Raw genomic sequence first — 13576 nt, 5'->3', positions numbered from 1 at the left:
GCCCCTACACTTCAGGGCTTCAGGCCAGGGTCTCCTAAAGATCCCAAAAACTAATTTTAATACCCGGGGAGACCTGGTGTTCCAGGCTGTGGCCCCCAGACTTTGGAATGACCTTCACCAGTCCCTCCGGGAGCTTGACTGTGTGGACTCTTTTAAGAATCACTTGAAGACTTGGCTTTTCAGAAAAGCTTGTATTGTTCTTTTTTTGATGCTGCTCCTGTTGTTGTAAATTAATTGTTGTTTTATTATCCTTTTATGATGTTGCTCCTGTTGTTTTAACTTATCCTCTGTTCTGTAGAACAGCACTTTATAAATAAAAAAAATACTTACTTACTTACTTATACAATTACTACACAATACACAAAATAACAATATAAACCCATTGAACAGTGAAGCAGGTCCCTGCGCAGCTGGAGCTGCCAGGGTCAAGCTCACAGTAACTGGTATATCTCTGCCAGCCAGTGGTGACCACTTTCCTGGACATGACAGCACCCATAGTAAGTAAGTAAGTAAGTAAGTAAGTAAGTAGTTTATTTACTGTATAAAGCGGTTTTTGCAGATAAAATCACAAAGTGTTGTACAGAGTTGTGGTAAAAATACAAGTGCAACATAATAGAAAAATAAAACATGAGTGCATAAACATCTTAAGAGCAGCAACATTAAAGGATAATAAAATAAATTAAAATCCAGTAACTAAAAGCTTTACTGTAAAGTGTAGTCTTCAACAGTTTTTTAAAAGTGTCCACACAGTTGAGCTCCCTGAGAGACTGGTGCAGGTTATTCCAGAGTCTGGGAGCTACAGCGTGGAATGCCAGGTCTCCTCGGCTTTTAAGTTTAGTTTTTGGAGCCTTTAGGAGACCCTGATCTGAAGACCGAAGGCTTCGCCCTGATGAGTAGGGGCACAACAAGTCCGAGATATATTTAGGGGCCTGAACATGTATTGCTCGGAACGTGAGAACTAATATGACGTACTCTATTCGAAACTTAACTGGAAGCCATTGCAGAGTAGCAAGAATGGGGGTGAAGTGGGATGTTATGGAAGCGCCAATTAGAAGTCTGGCAGCAGCGTTCTGGTTCTGGTTCTAGTCACACCGTGCATCAGAATAACCCGGGCTCGCCAGTAGTGCAGAGCCCAGACACTGAGTGCAGGGATAGTTCCAGGAAGACTACAGTTTTTCTCGATTGCTAAAGCACAATTTCTAGATCTCTGAGCACAATGACCAGTTGCCTAAACACTTTAATAAATCTGGCCTCTAGTTGGCTTAACTATAAACACATTTCACCTCAATCTCCAATTTCACAAAACTCTGAACACATTTGCATTTGCCAAAACACATGTTGCAGAACTCTAAACACATTTGCACTGCTCTAAACACATTCACACTTATGCTAAACACTTTCACACTTGCTAAAACACACTTTTGCTCACACAATGCAAAATGGTAGACTCAGACATCAAAAGTTGAACACAATGAAAGCACGGGTGTCATTGCTTAAACACTGTGACTCAAAATTGAAGACACATGTGACACCATCCATATTGGCCGCTTGAGAATGCACAACGACTCAAAATTGAAGACACCTGCCAATGATGTGACAACACCTATATAGGCCAGTTTAGAATGCACAGTTTGCTGAAGGTGCCAAACGGCAACAGAATGTACAGAGGCGGAGTTCGTGTCAGAGGAGGGCGAGGAGCAGGCCAAGGAGGGCGAGGAGGGAGAGGAGGAGTGCAAGGAGGAAGAGCAAGACAACCACGTACAATCATCACAGATGAAATGCGAGCTACTGTCATTGACCATGTCATTGTCCATGGAATGTCACTGAGAGAAGCTGGACTAAGAGTCCAACCCAACCTCAGCAGGTTCTCAGTGTCCACCATAATTCGGGCATTCAGACAACACAACAGGTATGTACTGTAGTTACTTTGTCTAAATGTTTGTAGCCCACAATCTAAATTGGTTTCACCACATTACGTTTGCTTTGGGAGACTGGACATTTCCATTGATGTTTGTATTGTAGATTGTAAGTCTTTTTTTGAAGAGTGAAAGCATATTTGTTTCTATAGGGTTGAAAGATTGCCACATCATGGTGGAAGGGCTCCCCTATTTACAGCACAGCAAGAGATCCTCATTGTGGACATGGTCCGGGAAAACAACATCATCAGACTCAGGGAAATAAAGGAGAGAGTCATAGCTGACAACATAAATTTTGGAGGTATTGACAGAGTCAGTTTGGCCACCATAGACAGAGTCCTCCGTCGCCAGAAGCTACGCATGAAGCAAGCTTATAGAGTTCCCTTTGAGCGTAACTCGGACAGAATCAAAGAGCTACGTTTCCAGTATGTGCAAGTAAGTATACATACGGGTATACAATGTTGATTGTTCACAGTACAGTGGGTGTACAAGCTCACTGTACTGCACAGTAGCCCACAGTGTACTGTAGTACTCCTTCTGTGACACTACCCATACTCTATTCCTTTCCACAGAGAATCTTGGGGTTGGACGCCATGATGAGACAACATGAATACATCTTCCTGGATGAGGTTGGCTTCAACCTCACCAAGAGACGGAGGAGAGGCCGTAACATAATTGGCCAAAGAGCAATTGTGGACGTTCCTGGCCAACGTGGGGGGAATATCACCCTATGTGCAGCCATGACCTCAGAAGGGCTTCTCCACAGGCAGGCTCTCCTTGGGTCCTTCAACACCCAGCGTCTCCTCACATTCCTGGGAGACCTACGGGACATCCTGATTGACCGTGAGCAGCAGAATCTGGTTCCAGCACAGCCTCCTCCCATCTATGTCATCATCTGGGACAACGTCAGTTTTCACCGCACCAACCAGATAAGAGAGTGGTTCAATATACACCAACAATTCCTCAATGTATGTCTGCCACCCTACTCACCTTTCCTCAACCCCATAGAGGAGTTCTTCTCATCATGGCGGTGGAAGGTGTATGACCGGCAACCATATAGTAGAGAGAACCTCCTCAGGGCCATGGACCTGGCCTGTGATGATGTGGGGGATTACTCAGGCTGGGTCCGGCATGCCAGAGCTTTCTTCCCCCGCTGCCTGGCGAGGGAAAACATAGCCTGCGATGTGGACGAGGTCCTGTGGCCTGACCCCACCCGACGACGTGATGCGCAGGCCCCTGCACAGGCCCCCCCACAGACCCCATAGAACCTCTTTACTGTAAGAATTTGTGACATGTATCCCCATGTATGCTTTTGTTCTCTTTTGAAATTTGTTTTGGAAAAAGTATGTTTGTACAGGTTGTCAATAAATGAGGTTCCCCTAAAAATAATCTGTGACTTACTATTGATTACTATACAGATGTGATTACTATACAAATGATGGGGTACTGAGAACATCACACCCTGAACATTGTGTTTTCAATTTTTATTGAAGTGTGTGATAGATATCCAATAGTGTTTACATTTTTGCAAGCTGTGAGGACCATTTTGTTGTCAAAGTTTGGTTTTGGCCATAGGAGCAACAGTTTTGTGGTGAAAGTTTGGGTTTTGGAGTGAGAGTTTCGTTTTGTAAAGAGACTGCGAGTTTTTGTGGAGCTAGCTTGAGAAAAGTGTTTTGTGTTTAGAGTTTAGAGAAAATGGAGGGCAGTTTCCTGAAATGTGTCCTGACATTCGAGAAAAACTGTAATAGAATATGTGTGTGCACTCTAGCCTCCAACTCTGACTGTGCCAAAAGCAGCCAGTCGTCCAGATACAAGCAATGCCCTGCCATCTCAGTGGGGCTACTGCCGCTTCCGTGCACCACACACACACCTTCGGGCTTTAAGAAAGATAATATCCCCTGGAAAGCGAATCTCAGATACTTTCTTTGGGGAGGATATATTAGGACATGAAAATACGTGTCCTTCAGATGGACAGACATGAACCAATTGCTCTGTTGCACAAGGCGCAGCAGGGAGGCGTGCATACGCATCCTGATCCTGTATCTCCTGAGATATCTGTTCAGAGCACATAGATTCAGGATCACTTTACTGCTTTACTGTTTGAACACATAGGCCACCTCACCTTGGAGTACCACTCTTAATGCTTTAGTATACCGAGCTATTGTGGAGAATTTTATTCTCCAGATTCTGTGGGGAGGAAAAAACTGTTTTTATTATAGCTGCACAATAGTGCCCAAAGCAAGGCCCAAAAAGACATGGATGAGTGAGTTTAATTTGGAGGAACTTTACTGGCCTGCAATCCCAACCAGGTTTATAACCCTTAATGATGAATTGGAGCAGAAACCCCACACACTGCTCTTCAGCCAACATCCAACAGACAACTTAAAAGAAATGGAAAAATCATCAAAAAGCTCATGAACACATTTAGAAATGTAAAGATTACCTGTTGATTTTAAACAAATAGCCTATCAAAAGATCATTTATAACAAAAGGTTTTGTTGTGTGACTTTCTCTAAAACTTGTAGAGCAGTCAGGAGTAGGAAAATCTGGTTGCCCACAAGACATGGTGGCCGCCATTGTGCTCACCTCAGATGATGGAAGTGACGTTGCATTTAGCTGTACTTCTGTAGCAGATTTTTCTCCTCTAAAGCCTGGGATATGCTTCTGCGTCAGGACTTACGCCATCAAAGTTAGCCAACTGTACTTCTGCGTTGAGGGAACGCATCGCTATGTGATTGGCCACCTTGCTGCTAGGGAGTTGTGTGCAGTTTCTACAGTAAGAATATACAGTAACCTCTTGTTTTTGTCTTTTACAAAGTTTAACTGTGTACTGCATTGCATCATGGGTAAAAAATAATTACAGTAGTTTGCATCAATTTTCTACAGAGAGATATTGTAAAACTACAGGCAATCTGTGTTCTCTCTGTAGAGTGTGTGTATTACAGATTATTAGTATTTATGTGGGACTGCGCGGCATTCACAGTCAAAAGCCTCTGCAGAAGACTAGCACGACAAGCTAGCCTGTCTGAGCAGGACCCCTATCTCCCCCCTCACGGTACGGCTGTCGCAGCGGGAGAAGAGACCTTTATGGATACGACGGAGGCACACGGCTCCAGCCGCTATCCCCCTACACGAGGAGGTTGTGTTGGACTGCAGGGATGATGACAACGCTCCCTCTGACCTCCACGTATTGGCAGAGGTAGAGGAGGATGACGCTTTCATCACCCCGGCCCGGACTGTACTGTCTGCCGCCTCCGTGGCATCTTGGGAGGAGGATGGGGAAAGCACAGCAGCCTCTGCTCCCCTGCTCCCGCAGCTGTCTGTGGTGTCCTCCTGAAGACCAAGCCTGCTGACCAAAGCGGACCGTCTCCAGTCCAACCTGTCTGGCAGGGCTTACGGAGCGGCCGTGCTGAATGTCCTCTCCATGCTCACAGCCTACCAGGCTGAGCTGTGTGTGTTCAGGCTCTGATTTTAGGAGTTCAGAAAAAGCCTCAGGCAAGGCACCTCAGGTTCTAAAGGTTTACAGTAAAACTGAACGTTTTTTACAGCTCTGACTCTGGTTTTATTTAACAGGTGAAGGGAATCGAATGCATACAGAATGCTTCACAATCTGCATATTTTTTAAAAGCTGCTGATGTAAAGAAACATGTAAAAAATAGAAAATAACTAAACATTATCTACAAAATAGTGCATCTTGAAGTTACAGCTATTTACATGCAATTTTTGTTGCCAGGTATATTCTGTAATTTTAATTACAAGATAAAACATGAATACAACAAAATACCACTCTTCTGTAAAAATACAAGAAATTGTTGTAATTCATATACAACAAGAACATGTAAAAGCTATACTGTAATATACTGTAATTGTTTTTACAGTAATTAAATGTGATGTTTACAATACTTCATTGGCAACTTTTTGCCAATTGTTTACTGTAAAATCCCAAGTAAATTATTTACAGTGTGTGTGAGTGTTGTTACAAATGAGCATTAAAAAGCCCTTGTTTATCTTTCGGTCACAGAAAACAATGTTTCATGTTTTGTAAGTATCCTAAAATGTAATTTATTTCTGGATTATTCCTTACTTACCTAACGATGTGTGTATACATTGTTGGACACAAACATGAACACAATGGTTTTAAATTGTGCGCTTTATTTTTCAATATAAACATATGCAATACATAAACAATGTATAAAAGTGTATTGAGCTCACAGTCAGGCTGGGGGCGAGGGAGCCCCGACCTTGACGTAGAGCGGAGAGGGAGCAGCGAGGTAACCTGGTCCAGGGAAGCGGCACGTTGGGAGCTATAAAGGTAAGCTCACTTTAATCATAACGCCATGTCTGATCCTCTGGCAGCCTCCACAGCATGTTGGTCATTGTTTACTGTTAATGAAACACACACACACATTGTAGGTACACAGACGAGGCAGTAGTAGTGATAATAACAGTGAACACACACCTTTTGTCTGTGATTGACTTCCTTTGGCGTTGCTTCACGTGCTGCAGCCATGAAAGGAAATAATAAAACTCTGGCACTTTTTGTCCATTTTGGTTAACTCTTCAACTCAATTCAGTGTAGAAACAACTCCCGTATCACTCCGCAAAAAGTTGAAACACAACAATGTTGACTGGTAAAGGCAGAGACCGAGGCTGAGGTTTGAAACGGACCAATCACAGTACTTACGTCCTGCGTCGCCTCGATGCGCAGTCAGGATTTTTGGGAGGATCACGTCAGGTTACAGCATGGGGGTGTATGTCGACTTAGAGCGCTATGTCGATTTGACGCGGAACCATATATAACCATATATCAGGCTTAAGGCTCCGTCCACACGGAGACAAAACAAAAACCCTTCCTGTAAAATCTGTAATTATGTGTACGTTTACACAAAAATGTGGAAAAAGCTGTAGTAAACTTACCATGCCTGTATGTGTCACTGTAACGCTGCCAAAGAGATACACCGGAAAAGGGAAGAAGGCACTGAGCATGTGCATAAATCTTGTGCGACAAAAAACAGGACATACAAAAGAAAAGAGGAAGACAGGAGACAGGAGATTTGCTTGTGGACCAATGATGACTTAGAGCATGGCTATTCAACTACACTTTGCTGTGGGCCATATTGTCGAAAGGCTATGCTTTGTGGGCCAGACATTCCTGGTACAGTTGCTCTCGTAGTGAACTGACACAAAGCACCAAATCACATTTTCAAGATTTTTATTGAACTCTTTAAATTCTATAAACAACACCAGTTGGCTTTTTGTACAAGTAATAGAAAATACAAGCAGCTTCAAGTTTAATTAAATAATAATCACGGCACCTGTGAGTTAAAAAGTGCAAGAAATAGATAAATTCTGGTTTCATTAAAAAACAGTCAGAAAAACAACATAACTAGCTTCAAGTTTAACTTAAAAAAAAAAGCATACACCTGTTGGCTTTTTGTGCAAGACATTTTAAAAAACATAATTAGCTTCAGCTTTATTTATTTATTTATTTTTTAAAAGGCGCAGTCACAAAATCACACACCTGCTAGATTTATGTGCAAGAAATAATAAATAAACTGAAAAACATGACCAGCTTCTGGTTTAAATAGCAGTAACAGCCCTAGTTTGCTTTTTGTACAAGTTATAAAAAACACCAACAGCTTCAAGTTTAATTAAATAATAATCACAGCACCCGCTGGTTAAAAAGTACAAGAAATAAATACACTGAAAACGTCTGTGGCTAAAACATCCACCCTTCTCACTGTTGTTGTATCTGACAGAGGAATTCCGTTAATAGCAGATATTACCTGTTGTTTCACTCTGTTGTCTCTTACCACCTCATCAACAGCGGACAATTATGCAATCTTTCACCGTTTTTGCATCGGTAAATGAATGTTTCTTTTTCGTGAGTGTCCGTGCTACTCGGAGAGAAGCTATGGTTGCCTTATGCTGCAGCATGCAAGTGCGGGAGAAAGTTGCTGAGCTTCATTGCTAGTTTTAAAGAAAGTGTTTTCAGTTTTGTCTGAACCTGGTGAATAGTTGTTGTTACAGTTGGCGTGAGTCGTCTTGAAGTACTTATCAGTCCAGTCTTTATTGAACTGTTTATTTTCAGTGTCAACTTTCTGTACTTTTTCCTTTAAATGTGCCATGTCTGCTGTTTACCTTTCCATATGCACTGTATGCAGCAGTGCCCGGAAGTGTCGGAAAGTGCAGTGAAGTGTCACAAAGCCGTGTGTGTAAAGTTTTTAGCGGACATTCAACAATTTATTCACTAACCATGGATAGATGGGCCACGGGCTGGTTGAGTTTGAGGAATGGGTCGGTTGACTTAGAGCTTCTGCTTTGTTGCTATTGTTACTGTTGCCGTGGGGGTCACGCATGCGGGTTAAAAGAGGGGTGGGTCTATGGAGTCATTGTTTGTAGAATATGCGTATACATCGTTCACACAGCGTTCACTGACTTTCCCACTCTGGGACCCCTTTTTAGAATTTATCGTATTCGGCTCCCAAATCGTCAATGCCGTGTGGACGCAATAAAAAACTTGACCGTCTACATTAAAACCCATCTCCGTGTGGACGGGGCCTAAATCGCTTCAATCTCCACCCAGATATATCTTGCGGCAAGTCCACTCTCTCCCCCACTCACTGGTGTTAGGCAGTGCAATCTGCCATGACCCGTATGTAAACAGTGCAGCTGACAGCCAGCTGTGGCTGCTCCAATGCACAACAAGAGCTCAAAATAAAAAACAAACACAAAACTATGCTTTAAAAATGTGGAGGAAAAAGGCTACAAAAACCTGAATAAAGAGTAAATCTGAGAAATCCAGTCGGAGCCCATGTAAACTCGACTTGACGTCACATTTGGCCAAACATGACTGCTTTCCATGAGTTCTATTTTAAGGTATAAGATTAAGCTAAAAAGTTCTTCAAATGTGTTTTTTATTAGGCTAAATGTGCATACATTACCAGTTGTTACCAGTACAGTTACGCTTTAACAAAAATCTTCCCCACAGCAGTTGAATCTTTTAAAAAACTTCTAAGGTCAGGTCAGCATCCTGGACAAAGAAGGACATTTCCATTGCAGGTCATGTAAACTGGGCAGAAATCCCCTCACTTGTGGGTAAAAACGTTAACATTCTGTGGTAATAGAAAAAAAGACAGTTCTTTGAATTGATGCCACCTTGAAAGATATACTCTTCTATCTAGTATATCTGGGAGAGTTTTGGAGAGTGGCCAGAGTGGAAAGGATTCAATCAAGCAAGCAAGAAGACATCTAAAGTGCCCGAGGAACGGTCATGCATGGCAGCACTAAAATACCAACCTCTGCCCTTCCTCCTGGAGCGAGGCAGCGGAGAAGGAATCCGCTGCAGCGTTGAGTTTCCACAGTGAAGCAGAAACTGTGGGATGTCACCCCTTAGCAATCTGCTGCACACTCAGCAGGTGTTGACATCTAGATTAACCTTGAATTGTTGTGAGTCCAAATCCTCTGGAAGGCAGCTGATTAAAATGTACAATGGGCTGCCACTGCATCCCAGCCTGTAAGGTAGTGGCCCTCATTTGTTGGCTTGTCACTCAAAGGTTCATTAGAGCATTGCTGTAGGGACAAAGGAAACTTTTAACTCAATCACGGTGCATGTGATGCATTAATTAGGGAGCCATGTCACAAGACAAACCCTGCATCAGGAATTCATTAATAGAAATGTGAGACATGTTTGCGTACATTGACACCCCCTGTAAATGTAAGATAATGCTGTAAATCACTGAGTTTGTGTTTTATTACTGGTTGCAGCTATTGTGTGGTTCACAAACTTTTTTGGCCCAAGTACCCTCTTTCTCTTTTTTCTGCTTCCAAGCATCCCCTTTTGTGCGACATTTTGCTCTGAATTCTGTGAAAAAAACAACTATTGAGCATAATGATGGAATGAATGAGTGATAACACACATTTGAAAGCATCCCATTGTAAATAAGTAGAATGAAACAGTTTTTAGTGCTTCCTGAATGTACAGTATATATTTCTAAAATTTCCAGTCCTCTCTCACCTGGTGTGTGACCAAGACTGACTGTGCCGTAATAAAGTGAAACTGATCTGAGCGCTGTCTGTTCATCATCCGATGGATTAATATGTATAATCTCACCCTTTCACGCATTAACAGTTTCTGCAGCTTCCTGCCTTTTCTGTAACAACAGAGTTGATTTTGGTTCGAATTATGGACTTTAATTCTTTATATTTTTAAAGAATCATTCCTCAATTGTGACACAAATTGCTCTACACCAGTGTTTTACCGTGATTGTGGTTGGTCTGACGCCGAAATCTCCACCACTGTCACGGGAGCGCACACGTATTCTGCTTGAAATCACCTCGATTAAGTGAATGTATTTATATCCAGCTCCGTAGGACAGGGGCATTCTGACTGAGAATGTTTGGTTCGATGAAGCCCACTAATAGAGAGATATCTAGGATATACTTATCCAGCTTTGTAGTACAGGTCCATAGTGTGTGACCACATTTTATTTGTGTTTTTTTTGTGTGTGTGTGTGTTTGCTGTACAGGTTTATTTGTTCTGCTGACTTGGTGACAGGTCACTCTTGTAAAAGACATTTTACCTGGTTAAATAAAGGATGTTGAATTGAATTGAAAATCTAAATAAAAATAAATAAAAGCAGGTGGTGAAGGCTCACACCACCAAACACTAACCACAGAGGTTTTCCTCACAGTTTGTACATTAGCAAAGCACCAAAGTGTTCTTTACCTAAATATCACTGAAATTGTATCTTGTACTCTTAGCCAGGGTTGGGAGGGTTACTTCTAAAATATAATCCAGTGCAATTATGTGTTGTACTTGTACCCATCAAATTAGGAAAAGTCATGAGATATGAAGCAAAAAGAATAAACTCATCTATTATATTTTTGATGATGAACACTGGATGGGGTCATATTAACCCGAAGGATAATAGGAGGTTTAAAGCCTAATGAAACAGCTGTTTATAAGCAATGAAAATTGAATGTACAAAGTAAACATCAGGAAAACCTTTTCTTGCACTTTCAACAGTCAGAAACGCTTAATGTTGTTTTCCTACAGATTGTTGTTATTTTTATCAAAACTCTCCTACTGACTGTTTTTAAAACAGTAGAGTATAGGGCCTACTCATGGTTCAGACTGAGATTAACCGTTTCCATCGTAAGAGCTGGATGACTAATGCTTTTAGTACCTCTTCCTGTTTATCAGTTGGGGATGTTTACGGCTTATTCTGCACCACATTTTTGTGTTTGTCATTTCTCTAAATGCAGCTGAGCACACACACACACACTCTTGTTTGAACACTCCGCATGCGCACATATCAGTAGCTCTGCAATTGCACAGAAGCAGTTTGTAAATGCACATTCAGCAATTCGCATTATCTGTGGATTTATATTACGTGTGTCTCAAAATAATATTTGTGAAGTAGAGCGTGTGCATTTCAGAATTTATATTACAAGTTTGCATAAAATATATATTTGCGAAACAGATTGTGTGCATTTGTGAACAACCCTGCAAGAGCTCATTCATTATGATACTGTTCTGATTCCATAGACTGACGTGGAGAAGCAACAGAATAAAGGCACAAACATGTTCGAGAGGAACCTACTCCGCTGAGGTCACTTTGACTCAGTATGTGGGGACCGAACGCGGTCCACTTTCAGTCCACGCGCAGTCTGCCCCACATAGCGAGTCAGAGGGAGAGTGATAACAGACGGGATAAATAGCTTGTAAAACTATTGTTACGTTCACACCAGACGTGGTGCAAATTTTTGTGATGCGGGCACTGCGCGAATGCTTCTGCAGGATCGAAAAACGTTTTCCCCATATTTGCTCCATATGCGCATTTGAACCGCATATAAAAAAAGGTGCCAACCAGACTCCCTTTAATTCCACCATCAACTATGGAGGACCACAGTATAATCACTGCTTTTTACCTTCTGTGGAGGCTGAAGAGCTGTCAAAACGCTCAACACCGGTGTTCCTGGATTCACCAGGTTAACCAGCATCACATCCAACTTGCTTATTCTGCTCCACGCCAAATCCTTCCTGGTCCGGTCGTGGTGAAAAAAATTGCCCATGTCCTAGAGCTCCGGGTGGTCACACACCAGCACGATTATTTTCTCCTCCATGCTAAAACGGGTGAAAAGACCAGTTTCCGTGTTCACGGCCTGACGCCATTGACAACAAGGATTCTGATTGGCTTTCGTACCTGCACATCACGTGAAACATTCGCTGGAATTCAATATTGCCGCGGCCAACGACCTTGCCGCGTGAATCAAACTGCGCCGACTAAAAGGAGTAGAATTTGCCTCTTGCCACGTTTTCCCATTGATTTTGGATGTAATCTGGCTATGCAAACATTTTGCGCTGCGTCCGGTGTGAACGCAGCATAAGAGAAACATAGCCACGGTGGAGAGAACAGTCTGGAGGTGGAGTGCCTGTCTGTCTGCTCTGCTGGGATTGACTGTCCTGGCAGCAGCGAGTGATACGTGCTTTCATGTCAGAGTCTCTAAAACATCAGAAAACTCTCTAATAACACAAGATAAAGAACCTACATTTGTCACTAGTCTCTATTGAGAAAAAAGTTGCTCTACAGTTCTGCGTGTTCACGAGGATACCGGTAAGGTACAGTAGGTTTTTGTTCAGGGAGGGGATTGTGGAGCATCTTATGATTCTACATACTGCAGCTTTAATAGAGTGTGAAGAAGTTTGATAGCTCAGAGCAAAGGACACACAGCAGCAGCAGATAAATCCATGGAGTGAGAAAGAAAACAGAGGAGTGCTTTATGTGAGGTCCCTTACCAACATAGGCCAACAGTAGTGTAACCAAAGGGTGCTCTGGGGTCACAGAAAAAACAGCTCCCAGCTGACTCTTTCCAACAAAGAGAGTGTCTGGCTCCTGAACTCAAAAAGAAAATTGCAGGAACACTAGAGAGTGATGAGAATGACATCAAAGGCTCCATGCGGGTAAATGCTAATTTTGTCCTGCGCTGCACTGACAAGACAGGAAAGCTAGGTAGGATTCCATTGGTTGACTCCTGTGATATGCATGATCCTAACTATTGCAAAAAAATACAGCAACATGATGATGTTAGATAATACCAAAGTGAGCAGTTAAATGTTACCATGACTACACAGTAAAAGCATGTGTGAATGTAACATCTGGCAGTAGAAGTGCTGCAAACACTAAATTTGTAATCACACACACCTCTCGGTCTGTACCTATCACCCACTACATTGATAAATGTGTCAAGCAAAGCAGCAGACGTCTCCATGGAGACCGTCTGCTCTGTTTTCCCTCCCTGTGTCATGTAACCCATGTCTGTTAATTAACCTATATACCACTAACTAAATGTCCTCCTCCTACCACTGACAACTTGCAAAATTGAATTAATATTCCGCTGCACTTGCAAGTCCCACAGAGGATGTTGCACAACCTGTTGCCATAGCAACACTGAGAACATGGCATTTTAGACAGGGATGTTGGTTTGCCCTGATAAACAATGCAAATTCAATCCTTTGAAAAGGCGATGAATAAAACATGTTCAAAATATTACACGTTTGAAATCGATAGTTTTGACTGTGTCGGGTTGAGCTGAAGTAAACAGAGCTGAACTCAATTCAGAGGAGACATTGGTGACATGATTTTTGCCTTCAGTAA

The 13576-nt window shown here is 42.3% G+C and overlaps 1 protein-coding gene across 1 annotated transcript; it reads left to right on the top strand.

Annotated features, from left to right (window-relative positions):
- The first annotated feature begins 1173 nt into the window (after nt 1-1173).
- LOC114459206 (uncharacterized) lies at nt 1174-3181 on the top strand. Its single transcript, XM_028441535.1, has 3 exons — nt 1174-1909; nt 2069-2351; nt 2489-3181. The coding sequence occupies exons 1-3, from the start codon at nt 1623-1625 to the stop codon at nt 3179-3181; spliced, it is 1263 nt and encodes a 420-aa protein (XP_028297336.1). The 5' UTR covers nt 1174-1622.
- The last annotated feature ends 10395 nt before the right edge of the window (nt 3182-13576 follow it).

The sequence above is a fragment of the Gouania willdenowi genome, chromosome 3 (assembly GCF_900634775.1).
Source record: "Gouania willdenowi chromosome 3, fGouWil2.1, whole genome shotgun sequence".
Taxonomy (NCBI): Eukaryota; Metazoa; Chordata; class Actinopteri; order Blenniiformes; family Gobiesocidae; genus Gouania; species Gouania willdenowi.
Note: the sequence above shows the minus strand (reverse complement) of the source record. Positions and strands in the feature narration are given on the sequence as shown.

Bases quoted from the DNA above. Each gene is read 5' to 3' on its own strand.
- LOC114459206 (XM_028441535.1), top strand. From the start codon at position 1,623: ATGCACAGTTTGCTGAAGGTGCCAAACGGCAACAGAATGTACAGAGGC. The intron at 1,910-2,068 runs GTATGTACTGTA...TTGTTTCTATAG, and splicing joins GCATTCAGACAACACAACAG to GGTTGAAAGATTGCCACATC. The intron at 2,352-2,488 runs GTAAGTATACAT...TCCTTTCCACAG, and splicing joins TACGTTTCCAGTATGTGCAA to AGAATCTTGGGGTTGGACGC.